The following is a 13,895-nucleotide window of genomic DNA, read 5'->3' as shown; positions in this document are numbered from 1 at the left end:
GTTTGACTGATTGGTTGCTTTTCTTTGATTAAAAAGTGTTCCTCTACTTTTTTTGAACAGTTTATGTGTGTTTTGCAATGCTGCCCTCTACTGGTGAACACACCGAACTGCTTTCTGATGATCTCATTTTGGTTTATGTATGTCGCACATTTTAGATATGTGTTCGTTGTTGTGTTTCTATCTCCTAAAAATTAGCTGTGATATCTGTCACACTGTTTATGTTGAATGCATCCTCGACACAGCTCTATAAAGAGACTTAATTTGGATTTTAAATGTTTTTCAACAAGGTACAAAACAGAACAGAAAGGGTCACTGAAAAAGTTTTTGTGTCTGTCCTATCTCCAAGACATGAAGTTATTCTGTTTCTATTTTTTTTCCCGTGAATAGGGTTTTTACATTTTCAGATTTAGCCTGGTCTGGCTTGTGTCAAGTTATCTCATAATTAATGAAACACCATTCGTATTTCACAATGAGAAATGTGAATTTAAGCTAGACTTTGGATCTTTTGGGAGTTCTCATAATTTCAATTCACTGTCGAGATTCTGGTGTAAGGTAGATTGAAATTTAAAACTGATGCTTGTGAAACCTTATATTGTGTTGTAAGAAACGGCTCAATGACAGTGAACAAAACCAATATAACTGATGATTCATGCATATGATTTCAATACAATTGAGTGAAGAAACCTCAGGCAGTGAAGTTTTATTTAGTTGCACTTAATTTTGAAAATGTTAATGTGTCTGAGTACTGCTGTATCTGGAGTTTAGAATCATTACAAGTAATTGCGAATGGTTCAATGAGCACAATATGCATTTATATTATAGAATACAATTCACTCACAATAACACTAAAATAAAAGAATAATGAACCTATAAGAAACAAGTTGAGATTTTGTGTATATTTTCACCACTACCTCTAGTCATTAAATTTTGCTTTATATGCAAAAAAGAGAAAACTTGAGCCCTTTTGAACTGACTGTAATTTCATATATGCATACGCTGCTTCCCCCTTCATCTCAAACACGCAGTACTGGGTCCACTGGGTTTTAGTTGCATACAGCCAGAAGAATCCAGATTCTGAATCAGAAAACCAGTGTTGTCAAATTGGTCTCCAGCATTGGTGCTGGATAAATCTGGCCTTTGTACAATATAAAGATTCCACTGTGGTTGTGCAACCTTAGAGCTGTAAATAAACTAAAGTACAAGAAAGGCAAAAGCGAAGCTTCCTAGTGAAAAATACTGTTAAATGCTGTTCAACATCTTGCCTCATTTAGTCAACCAGTGCCCCCACCTCACCCCATCCCAAAGTCTTTAAGTTGGTCAGGTGAGGCAGAACCTTAGGAAGCTCAGCAGCACTCTGCCTGGAGGGTGTAGCACCAGTCTCAGTGAGGGGTTACCATGGCTTGAGTGGATGCCAGGCCTTGATGTCGCTCTTTGGCATGCTTCTCACAGTACATCACATCCCCTACCCAGAAGTGGCCTCTCATCTTTAGGTTAAGACCACAATCTGTGCAAGTGTAGCACTCCGAGTGGCGAAAGTGGTTGTGCATGATGCGCACAGCGACTGTGCTGTGGAGAGAGATGACACCAGATGAGCTGATAATGGATTTATTTCCACATAAGTCTACAAACAAGGATCAAAAAAGGAAAATTATAGGAAAGCACAAACAGAGGTCACAATCTATAGAAGTTCAAGTGAAGCCAATCTTACACAATGCTGGCGCCACACTTTTCACAGATGCGGGTTTTTTTTTCACCACTTTCTGACATGGTCAGTTTAGAGATGTTGGGTGAAAGCTTCCCAGGAAACTGCAGGGCTGCCTCTGCAGTACAGTACATTACAACACACACATATATGCACATATACACACAGACACACTCAGACAAAAACTGGTCATTAATAGACCTGTTATTGCTGTCTTTTAATAAAGATTAGATTGATATTACAATTAATAATTTGCTATATCTTTTTCCTCACCTCTCTCATCAGCTTCCAGGACTTCTTGTAGCATTTTAAAGGTGTTGGACTGACGAGGGGGTATACGGGACTCTTTGTTCTCCTGTATCATCTTGTACACCTCAGAATCCTTGTCAAACCTGTTCATGGCAAAATCAGAGCCTGAACTGCTGCCAGAGAGAGAAATCACAATAGATATTTTAATATTTACCAAATTTGTTGAATTCATGTCTTTTTTTAACGTGTTTCCTGAGCACAGCTGCACTAATTTCAGATAGTACTTTTTTTTTTTTATCAGACCTTTATTTGTCCAGGTGAAGTGACAGTTCTCAATCACTGGATTTCCAACAGTAATGTTTTTCTATAACATGACTGTTTATTATAAACTAATAGTGTGACAACCCTGACCAGAAAACGAGCATAAACTCAGGATGATATAAGACAAACTGTGTGATAAGAGCACAACTATACAGTGTTTCCATAATCATATTTTTAATTCCCCATATTGTATTTGGCCCTTTTGATTAAGTTTTATGTATTACTGTTGAATGTGTCAAATATACTTTAATGTGAGATGCAACAAAAAAATTCAACAAAATGCAACAAAAAAAACTTTTAAGTGAAAGAAATTGAGGAGGCTATATTAATTTAGGTTTTGTGTACTGGTTTCCAGTTCTAGCCTCAAGTATGCACGCTCTGGGGAACAGAAGAACATTCAGAAAATTCAAAACATGTAATGTGTTTCCCTATGCATCATCGAACATGGTTCCAATTGAAAACAGACCCTCCAAATTCTCTACTCCACCCTCAGCCTATTTTCCCATCTCACTTCTCTCACCATGCTTGCTGGAACTGCAATCTTAAAATAAATGGAAAGTCAAGTTCAAATAAGGAACATACAAGCATAAGAGTGAAAGGAATGACATAGTTGGTTTAGAGTTGGGGAAAGGCAGATCTTTTAAAGTATTACACAACTTCAGAAAGTTGGTTGTTTGGTTCTATTGTCACATCTGTGAAATGTCTGAGCTGATGATGAATGTACTTCTGGTTTCAATGTGCACAATGGCACAAAGCAAGAATGGATAATGATATAATCATAGCACACACGTACTAAAAACATTCAGATTGACATGGCAAATTCCAATCATGCTTTTATTTGGCCTGAACCAAACAGAATCTTCAAATGACTCATGGCAGGACTCACCTTACAAACAGAGAAAGATAGAACAAAGAAACAGTCCAACTGTTTGGTTACAGTCTGTCCCGTATGACTAGCACTGCTCTCTCAAAAGACATACTACACGGAACTAAATATGTCGACACTAACACAGACAACAAAATAAGAGTTGTAAGGTGTGACTCTTGCCCAACACTCATTGGCTATGTGTCATAAAGGGGAGGGTAAATGGGTGTCACTGACTCTGTGGTCAGGCTGGGGACTTCCGACGTGAAGCCAATCAGGGGAAGAACCACAGAAAATCACAGGATTTTTGGCTAAATGGAATGCTTGGATTTGACTGCAGCTGCTGACACATCACTAATTTGGTGGTTTATCAGGGGCCAATCAACCATTATGTGAAGTGGAAATACAAATGCAAACAAAAGAGGAAAAAAAAATTTAGGCAGGTCTAAAATAAATCTCAACTGCTCAACACTTCTATTATTCAGGATTATTATTTTAGCTCATTATGAAAAATCTTTGTTATTGTTTTATCAGTTAACCAATAAAAAGTAAGTAAATAAATAATGATATGATTATAATATAATTAAATTCATTAATAAAGACTGTGATCATGGTTTAATTAAAGAAAATAATTTTACTCAAATACAGGTATTGAAAATGTAAGTTTTGATATAAGTTTGGAAAAAAATATTTACATCCCCCATGTTCACATAATCAATCAATCTTTATATAGCGTTTGTTACAATTAAACTTATTTCTAGGCGCTTTACAGAATCCCAGGGTCTGACCCGCAACAAGCAATCAAATGTGACTTACTTGTCAATAGATCCCCATAAATATTTGATAAAAATGTTCTTAGATCACAAAATTAACTCCAGATATATTATGTAGCATGTGTGACATTCCCTAAGAAGTCCAGACAAATCTTTGAGTTTGTTATATAATATTCTTTTACGCAATGATAATTTCAGGCTTTTTGATGATAAATTATTCAACTGTATGTCTGGTTCTTTTTCAAGATATTCCATATTTATGTTCTACACAACATATTGTTGTGGACATTAATCATATTTATTTTGCAATTAAGTGTGATTGTGCGATCGCCTTAGGAATGGACTTTACCTATGGCATGGAGATGTGAGAACATCCAGATCAATTGGGCTATGAGGTGAGTCATGTCCTGGTAGGGTTGGAGTTCTGCTGGACAGTGAGTTGTTTCTGTCGTCTGCAGAACAGTGTTCCTGTAATGGAAAACGTCAGCAACAGTGAGCACCCAACTACCATTTAAGTCAGGGGTGGGGAACCTTTTTCATATATAGGGCCATTTCAATTTTTATAAAGTCCTCCGAGGGCCATACTATTATGAACACATACCTAGGGATGCAAAAAAAAAGACAAAAAAAAGTCTATAACCACTGTGTTGCTAAGTCTCATGATTGCTGCATTTGAGTTTGAATTATTTATTTAGCACACATGCATATAAAAATCACCCCAAAAAAATAGAATAAAATGACAAACAAGTAAAATATGTTTTCATGATCATACAAAACAATAAAAAAAAAGAGGTGCAGAGTTGAGGCAAGAGACCCGTAAGGGCCTGTTCGAGGCCTCTACTCACAAAAACTGCAATACAACAAGATAATCAAGAAAATAAATTAAAAGAAAGAAAGATAAAGACAATAATAATAACAACTAGAAAGCACTCGGAGAGTGGCATATTGTGATTTCCACCATAAATATTAGTCCCACATATAAAATACAAAAATCTTATTGCGTTGCGGGCCGGTAGAAATGGTCTCGTAGGCCGTATACGGCCCGGAGGCCGGGAGTTCCCCACCCCTGATTTAAGTGCTGCAACCACAAGAACTCAGTGCTGAGGCATAAGTCCCTGTGTTACTGCTCAGTTAAGCAGAGTGTTGATATTTAACACATGTAATTTCCTTCTACATGGACTCTCTATATATGACATTTGGGAAAAATTAGATCAAGATGACAGGCAAGGAAAAAAATATTTATTTAAACTTAAAACTTAACCATACAAAGGAAAATATAAGAATGGGGTTAGCCAATGTTTAAATTGTGACAGTAGAGGGGATCACAACAAATGTAGGATACATTTATATGATGAGCAAAAGTCTGCTTATTCACATTTAGTCATTGCTAAACTTTGAGCAGTCAAATTTTACATTTCTGGGCCAATTCCGTTTTTTGGGCTAATTCAATTCCAGCCCTCTCTGGCTATGTCATCGATGAGCTGACAGCAGCCTCACATAAAAGTATGATGATACAGAATCAGGCCCAGAATCAGGCCCATTGAGTCACATACCATTACTTGCAATGTACCATTGTTTACATTGCAAGTAATTCCAGAAGAGACGACAACAGCCAGACAGTAGATGGTTTTACATTCAAGACGTACCCTGAGAGGAAACGGGTAAAGCTGCAAATATACAAATTTGTTTGGGTAACACATGTGGCTGAATAAAGTGTGGCAACCAGCTCTTGGACCTCACACACTGCTCAACTACAGGAGAAATACTGTTTATCCACCTCAGTCAACTAATCAATCCACAATTAGAATTCAAATTATTATTTTTTTTAAAGTGCTTTTTCCTATAACAGTAATTGCAGACTAGTGGAATATTGTATAGAACAGTACGACTAAAGATTGCATAACAGACATCTGTGGTGATTTTTGACAGAATTAACGTGAAATTATATCCACCAACACAATGTCACTAAGCATTTTGGGAAGCCAATTCCATATACAGTATACCCCAACACACTACAGTATTGTCGACAAAGCGCACTGCACTGTCTGACAGTAATGTAACCCATGTTGGTTTATTGTTTGACTTGTGCATGCGATGTGTTATGACATCATCTGTGAAGAATGGTACATTTTTTTCTCCCATCACCAACACTCTTGATTTTTTGGTCCATTCTAAAAGGCTGGTACATAACTCTATAAAAAGAAATAATAGAATGGATGACAGACAACATCTTTGCCATGTAGACCTCTGTAATCTGAATTTATCTGTCAAGCTTCAGAATTAATTTTTTAATTCTTGCAGTTGGTTGTTGACAGCATGTCCTTATGTATGGTATTGATTTACTGCTCTAATACTTTATATAAAAAAATCCCAGTTGAAAATGAGGTCTTCAAAAGAGCTAATCAATTGTACTTGGCAGCTTTCAGCCAGGACAGCCAGCTCACATATCAATGCTTACTAAGGTGTTGTGTTCTTGCAAACCCGGGTTCTAAAAGGGCAGTGTATCTATAGAAGCAGCAGAATACTTGACAACAAGGATGGATGCCCAATAAATGAAGAGGTTTAAAAAAAACTTCAATCAAAACAATGACCGAAACAACAGGCAACACTTTTAGAAGTAGAAGAAATTGGAGAAAAATAATCATGCTACATGCTAAAATTTCAAATATATTGAAAGAAAGTGATAAAATGAAATAGAATGCAATTCTCCCAGAGGACACACAATTTGGCTTCAATTTTGAGGGAAATTAAGGTCAGTGGAATTGGGGAAAAAAAGAGGGAGAATATGAAAGTGCAGAACTCTACAAACAGGCAAGATCAGGATAGACTGTTCTGACTGGAATGCTGTAATTTCTTAACTTCCTTAAGGAGCTTTTGACCACAGCACAGCTCAAGTGTTTTTGGTGCACCAATACAGAAGGTGTGACACTTTGGTTTACTTGCAGCAGCGTCACTGAAACTCCACAGTGTTATTGATGTGGTTTCACAGAATTTATAAAAACAGATGTTTTCAGGGAGAGTCTTTCAGGGTTTTCAGGGAGACATACAGTATTGTATATACCATGCGGCTTTGGCATTTGTTTGAAGATTGCCATTGCAAATAATCTCTAATGCAGTCCTAATCCTTTATGAGACTAGATTTTGTGACTAAAACAAGGTATTTTTAAAAACATAAAATGTGCAGAAAACATACTGTAGACTAGTGACAGCATCTAACAGCCACTTGTCAGCCACTTGAATGTCAGATATATCATGGTGAGAATGGTTCCCATTGTTCAAAAGTATGCTGACGTAAGGCAGTGATCTGGGGCTGGACACTGCTGATGCCCAGCAAAATCCTATTTAATGCACCAATAAAAGAAATATACAAACTCAAAAAGAGGGTTGAAAAAGGGATCTTCTCAGACAACTACTGCATTTAACAAATTTTAAAATGTTCAAAAGTTTAAAGCTTTGCTTATTTACCAACTCTGAAAAATGTCTGGAATTCTTTGTGGTATAAAAGTCTTGTATGTATTTTTCAACTTCTGACATCTCACATATTTCATCTTAAGCAAGACTTGTGTATTAGATGAAGTACAGACGTATAGCTGAAATAGCTCAATATGAACATTTTCTCTTTTTAAGTGACAGCAGTCCATCTTAATGAATACCAGGATGAATACCAGTTGAATATCAGGTTTGAATGTGTTGCGAAAATGCTTTTCTGCGCAAGATTCACCGCCTTATGACTGAAAACTTTGAGTTAGCTCTTTGTTAATATGCCGGATCTGATCAGATTGGTAAATATTTAGATTTTATGCAATTTGCATGATCAGCTTTAATGTCAATCAATCAAACAAATCCGATCAATGATATCATTGTTGTTTCAAAATGTTTTATGTGTCTCTTTTACTCCAAAGAAGTTTCACTGTACTGACAGGTTTGTTTACAAGTGACAAAGTTGCTAGCTAATGAGTTTCAAACAACTTTGTTTTTGTCACATATAGAGGTTCAAAACAAATGCCATAAAGATGTTAAAACAATGAGATATGTTTGTTTTTACTTTAAACAAAGCAAAATGGACATATTGTGGCAGGACAAGAAATATTCCAGACAGGGTTTTTGTTTGTTTTCTTTATGAACCACAAAACCAGAATAAATAAATACTAAACATGCACCAAAACCATGAGTGCAGAACACGCTCCAAACCATAATCATCCTGGGTAAGAGGTGCTTCCACACAACCCCCCCCCCCCCAACACCCATAGTAAAACTAGGGGCAAAGGTCAGTCCCTTGCCAGAGGCTTGATCAGTCTGCCCCTGATGAGACACAGGAGAAACCCAATTTACACTACTCTGCAAATCAGTATACACAACACGAGAAAACACAGTAGGGGCCCTGGAAGGAGGATGGCCCCGACAGGGGACCAGGGCTGATAGCAGAACCTTGCCCGCCATCAAATGTGCCGGCTAAACCCTATCCAATGTTACGCGCTCCCTACATCCTCCCATATCCAACAAAAAATTCTTGGAGCCCATCTTCAACACCCTAAATGGGCCGTCACACTGGGGATGGTTGCACGATGGGGGCAAATGGCTGCGAGGTGGTGCTGCTGTCAAGTAGACCATGGCTTGACCATAGGAAATGTCAAGGGTTTATTGTCGATGTTGGCTGTAAGAGTGGCCCTCTGGCAGAAAATGGAAATAGCACATAACCAGGTTAAATGGCAACAACTCCCAATCAAAAACACTTCTTGTATGTCTAAAAAACACAATGCGATGCACCAGCCGACCACTGCTTGACCTCTGCCCCCACAGCCATGCCTGATAAATCGGCCGTAAGAGCTATGGGTGCCCACGGTGCAGAATGTGCAAGGAGCGCCACGTCTGCAAGTATTAGCTTCAATAAATGCCTAAATCCGTTTGGGAGTCCATTCATCCGGCTGTACCTTGGAAGGCAAGGGAATCGTGTCCTGTGATGAAATGCGATTACCGTATTTTGTGGACTATATGTCGCTCCGGAGTTTAAGTCGCACTAGCCAAAAAATGCATAATGAACAAAATAGATATATAAGTCGCATTGGACTATAAGTCGCATTTTGGGGGAACATTTATTTGATCTTCTTGAAAGGCAATTAGCATGGATTAGCAATAGGATTACAGAATGCTAACGTAACAAATTCAGCTACATGACCCACAACGAACTGAGTATGTGTTTGCTTTGTTAATGTAACATATTAACAGTTATTCAGATAACTATAGCATAAAGAACATCCAAGCAAGTTTACTAAACAATCAAGTCTAACTCCATAGACGAAGCACCGCTTCTTCTTCTGCGTCGCTAAAGGAACTCGTTCCTCAGGTACACACGCCTGGAGCGCCCTCTTGTGGTTGCCAGTGTGAAAATAACGAACATGTGAAATTCTGTAAAAATGTATTTATTTAAGTCCCTCCGGAGTACAAGTCACACCCCTTGACAAACTATGAAAAAAAGTGCGACTATAGTCCGGAAAATATGGTACCCAAGAAATCAATCTCGGGCAGTCTGAACTTTCACTTTGCTGGGTTGACAATCTCTTTGAGACACGGAAAAACTTGTTTAAGGTGCACCAGATGCCTCTCAGCTGACGGGCTGGTGATCAAAATGTAATTTGGATGAATAAATATGAGCTGGAGGTCAGGCTCTGAAATGTTTGTGCCTAAATGGGGTAATCACAGTGGTCTTAAGAACAGCCTCCAGCCACATGGAGACCTTTTAAGAACTGTGCGCCACATCCAAATCTGTGAGGTGAATGGAAAAATCCTGGATGTGCAAAATGGGATAACAGTCATGTGACGTCGATCAGCCGGGGAAAGTCGCCATATGAAAATCATTACCTGAACACGAGAAGTTAACATGCATTAAGGGCCCACATCCCCCTGTCTGACATGAAAACGTAGCACAACACACAGAATCAATCAAACAACAATGACCAGCACACCATTAGCACAAACACAATCTGCCACTCTAATGGGCACTGCACTGGAGGCCCAATTAAAGTCCCCATTAAAATTGGGTGCATAGAAACAAATACTCACAGACCTGTCCCAATAAAAGGCCCATTAGTGGCGCTCACCTGTGGGCCACTCCCTCTGGACGACTGGGTCGAGCCAGCTGGAGGGAGAAGGCTCCTCTGAGTGCTAGAGTCCACCAGGAGCCTTCTACCAGACAGGAAGTCCATGATGAAAAGCAGCTCCCCACCTGTTCACCAGGGCCCACGGCTGCTACTGAGCTCCCGCTTTGGCATTTCCCATCACTTCGAATGTGCATGGAGGGACGTAGAGCCAAGCCTTGCCACAAAAATGCTGGCAGAAAAAGCACAGGTCGCCCCAGCTGCCTCAGGGTGGAAGCTCCAGGCACCATCGTTGGGACCAAGTCTTCCGCAGTTGGCTGCAGGGTATCCGACGTCACTCCGTGAATGGACAAACATCGAGAAGAGAGCAGTACAATCCACTTCTTTGGCAAAAGCATGGAAATCACTAGAAGTCAAGCAAAGTAAATTCGCCAGGGCTCCATGTACCAGAGGTGGGAGATGGTGCAGGAAAATGTGCGGGAAAGGAAACCACATTCATCCAAGCCTAAAAACAACAGCATATTTTTCCCGAGATCCACTGCTGCACATTGCCTAATCTAGGCAGAGAAAGTAGCTTGTCCGTTCTTGCACTGCAGAGAGGCTGTGCTCCAGAGCAGGAGCTGCTTGATTCTTGATTCTACTTCCTGGTCCGCTGCGGTGCCTGTAGCAGGTGCATGGCACAGCGTGTGGACTGCCGATACCTGGAGTCATCAGAAGTGATTCCTTGCAGGTGGAAAAGTTGAAACCACGGAGCCACGGAACAACTGGATGACTGTTGGCGTCAACATTGCGGCAGGACGAAGAAAGACTCCAGACATGTTTTTTGTTAGTTTTCTTTAAGAATGCCATAAACAAAATGAATCAATATTAAAAATGCGCCAAAAACAAAAGGGCGCAGAAAACCCCCCAACCCATAATCCTCCTTGGGTGAGAGTTGTCCGCGTGCTGCCACAATATTGCATTGGTGTATAATTGCATGCATAAATGCATTGGTGTTTTTTTATATTTATGTGGCATTTATGTTTTAAGGTTTGCCACTCTGATGGACAATAGTTTTTTAATCTCTGGATAAACTGGATAGAAACAAACATGTCCACAGTGTGAAATGTTCTAGCTCTAGGGACATGAAATGTCACCTCTCTGATGGGAAAGGAGCCTGAGCTGGTGTGCGAGGTTTAGAAGTTCCGACTTGATATAGTCGGCCTCACCTAGACTCATAGCAAGGGCTCTAGAACCAGTCTTCTTGAGAGGGGTTGGACTCTCTACAACTCTGGAGTTGTCAATGCTGAGAGGCGATGGGCAGGGGTAGCAATCCACGTTGCTCCCCGGCTCAGTGCCTGTATATTGGAATTTGCCCCGGTGAATGAGACGGTAGCATTCTTTCGCCTTTGGGTGGGGGGACGGATCCTGACTGTTGTTTGTGCCATGGCCCAAACAGCAGTTGAGCGTATCCACCCTTTTTGGAGTCCTTAGAAGGAATGCTGAAGTGCTCCTGCTGGGGGTTCCCTCGTCCTCCATTGAAGTCATTCAATGCTCATGTTAGCAGTGGCAGCGAGACCTGGAGAGGTATGATTGGGAAGAATGCCCCCCTTGATCTGAGCCCGAGTGGTGTTCTGTTGCTGGACTTCTGTGCTCATCTGAGATTGTCCATAATGAACACCTTGTTCAGGCATAAAGGCGTCAACATGTACACTTGGCATTAGGACGCCTTAGGCCGCAGATCGATGATCGACTTTGTGGTCGTGTCATCGGATTTGTGGCCGCATGTTTTGGACGACCGGGTGAAGAGAGGGGCAGAGCTGTGGGTTGGCTCCCAGGGTGAGGAAGGATGCTGGACAGAGCCGGCAGACCCAAACGTATTGTTAGGGTCTTCCGGGGACACCTGGCAGAGTCTCCTGTCAGAAGGAACTTCAACGAGTGAGGGAAGAATGAAGCAGGAGATCGACAGCCGCTGCTCCTCCGCGTTGAGAGGAACCAGATGAGGTGACTTGGGCATCTAGTCAGGATGCCCCCTGGACGCCTCCCTGGTGAGGTGTTCAGGGCATATCCCTCCGGTAGGAGGCCCCCGGGAAGACCCAGAACACATTGGACAGACTATGTCTCTCGAATGCTCTGGGAACGCCTGGGGATTCCCTCGGATGAGCTGGAAGAAATAGCTGGGGAGAGGGAAGTCTGGGCCTCTCAATTTAGGCTGCTGCCCCCACAACCCGATCCCGGATAAGCGGCAGAAGATGGATGGATGGATGGATGGATGAACTTTAAATGTACACTGCTCAAAAAAATTAGAGGAACACTTCGAAAACACATCAGATGGGGTGGGGGGGTGATCTTGAATATCTTTCCTGATAAAAAGTAGGTGACATATTAGTAACAAAATTATGCCACATAATTTGATAAAAATGAAAATGATCACCCTATAGAGGGGGGAAATCAAAGACACCCCAACAATGAAAGTGAAAAACTGATGCAGCAGACTGGTCCATTTTGCCAAAATGTCAAAATTGTCGCAACTCAAAATGATTCTCAGTAGTTTGTGTGGCCCCCACGTGCTTTTACGCACGTTAGAATGGAAAAAACAATATCCGCAATGTTAGAATACACTCTCATTGACCAACAAAGGAGATTGTTAATGGAACTTGAGTGTCTGTGCAGCAGAAACATGGCCACCTAAGTTAACTTATTTCATTCTTGAATAATTATGTTTTACTTGAACCGAGAGTCAACATTTACTGTCCTGAAGTGGACATGGACAGCATCTTACCAGCAGGTAAATACTAGGAAAAAATAATTGCATAAAATATCAGAAATACTGCTTTTGACTAAACTTTGATGTAGGACCAGAACCACACGGGCTGCCTGTGGCAACATCACAAAGGTTGCCAGGGAATATTTTTACTATGAGTCATATAAGTCCAACCACTCCCTGTGTGCTCTATTGCTGTTGGTTCTTCCCTGTACCTACTGTACCTGCCTGGACACACACCCAAAAAATTAATAAGGATGCTTGGTGAGCAAAACAGCATTCTTTACATTCTCCAAATCACACCCATTTAGTCAGATGATGCTTCTGTCATGGACAAGGTAAAAAAAATTCAAACGATAACATATGACAAACAGGGTGGTGACTGATGACTTTTTTCCATCATTGCACACAATAAATTCACAGGCATTCTTATTGCACTCCTACAATTTAATGCTGTCATTGTTTTCAGTAAATGTTACATAACTGATCCATCTGTACCACAAAGACACAACTGATGTAAGTCTTGTTGTGTTGTTAAACAGGATTGTTTTGTGTCCAATATGGTTTGGTGTGGCAGTCTTTAAACTTGCAGGTTATTGCTTGTGTAGCCCTGGGTAAAACCAGGCATGTTAAAAAGAAAAGACATCAGTTAAAATAAATAAAGAAATAAATAGCAGTTAGAGCTACAAAGAAACAGTTCATGATAAATAAGTTAGTAATTAAAAGGCCACTTCAGATTAAAAGTATGATGGAGTGATTTAGCGGTAGGGGGTGAGTTCTGTGTAGTATATGTGTTTTCCAAGATGCATATTACATGTTTGATGCGTTGTCTGTGAATGTATATGTTATAATGTCCCCGGGAAACAGAAGTAATAGACAAGTGGAACAAAATGTATTTTATTTTGAAAAGCGAATGCGCAGGTGTGAGGGAGGTGAGCGGAGCAGCGAAAAAAAAGAGGGAAGAGTCGGAGGAGAGGAGAGAGCGTGGAAAAACGGAAAAGTTGATCAAGTGTAATAGAAGTTCGTCATTATAGTCATTCTAGTGTTCGACCAGAACTCTTTTTGAAGACTGAGTGATGACTTTCAAGTAAGTGTTGAGTGGAGAACGCGATACGACAAACGGACGAAGAGGAGAGTGCACGTAGCT

The 13,895-nt window shown here is 40.4% G+C and overlaps 1 protein-coding gene across 1 annotated transcript; it reads right to left on the bottom strand.

Moving 5' to 3' along the window:
* Positions 1-675: 675 nt before the first annotated feature.
* Positions 676-10,136, bottom strand: pdlim2 (PDZ and LIM domain 2 (mystique)). The gene is made up of 5 exons (XM_011619742.2): positions 10,009-10,136; positions 4,260-4,378; positions 1,976-2,094; positions 1,709-1,820; positions 676-1,566 (listed from the first exon to the last, which is right to left on the bottom strand). The coding sequence occupies exons 1-5, from the start codon at positions 10,111-10,113 to the stop codon at positions 1,380-1,382; spliced, it is 642 nt and encodes a 213-aa protein (XP_011618044.2). The 5' UTR covers positions 10,114-10,136; the 3' UTR covers positions 676-1,379.
* Positions 10,137-13,895: the final 3,759 nt, after the last annotated feature.

Source organism: Takifugu rubripes, chromosome 21 (assembly GCF_901000725.2).
Source record: "Takifugu rubripes chromosome 21, fTakRub1.2, whole genome shotgun sequence".
Taxonomy (NCBI): domain Eukaryota; kingdom Metazoa; phylum Chordata; class Actinopteri; order Tetraodontiformes; family Tetraodontidae; genus Takifugu; species Takifugu rubripes.
Note: the sequence above shows the minus strand (reverse complement) of the source record. Positions and strands in the feature narration are given on the sequence as shown.

Coding starts and splice junctions, on each gene's coding strand:
- pdlim2 (XM_011619742.2), bottom strand. CDS start 10,113: ATGGACTTCCTGTCTGGTAGAAGGCTCCTGGTGGACTCTAGCACTCAG. Junction 1,821..1,975: donor CCTGGAAGCTGATGAGAGAG/GTGAGGAAAAAG, acceptor ACTGTACTGCAG/AGGCAGCCCTGCAGTTTCCT. Junction 1,567..1,708: donor AAGTGTGGCGCCAGCATTGT/GTAAGATTGGCT, acceptor CTCTCTCCACAG/CACAGTCGCTGTGCGCATCA.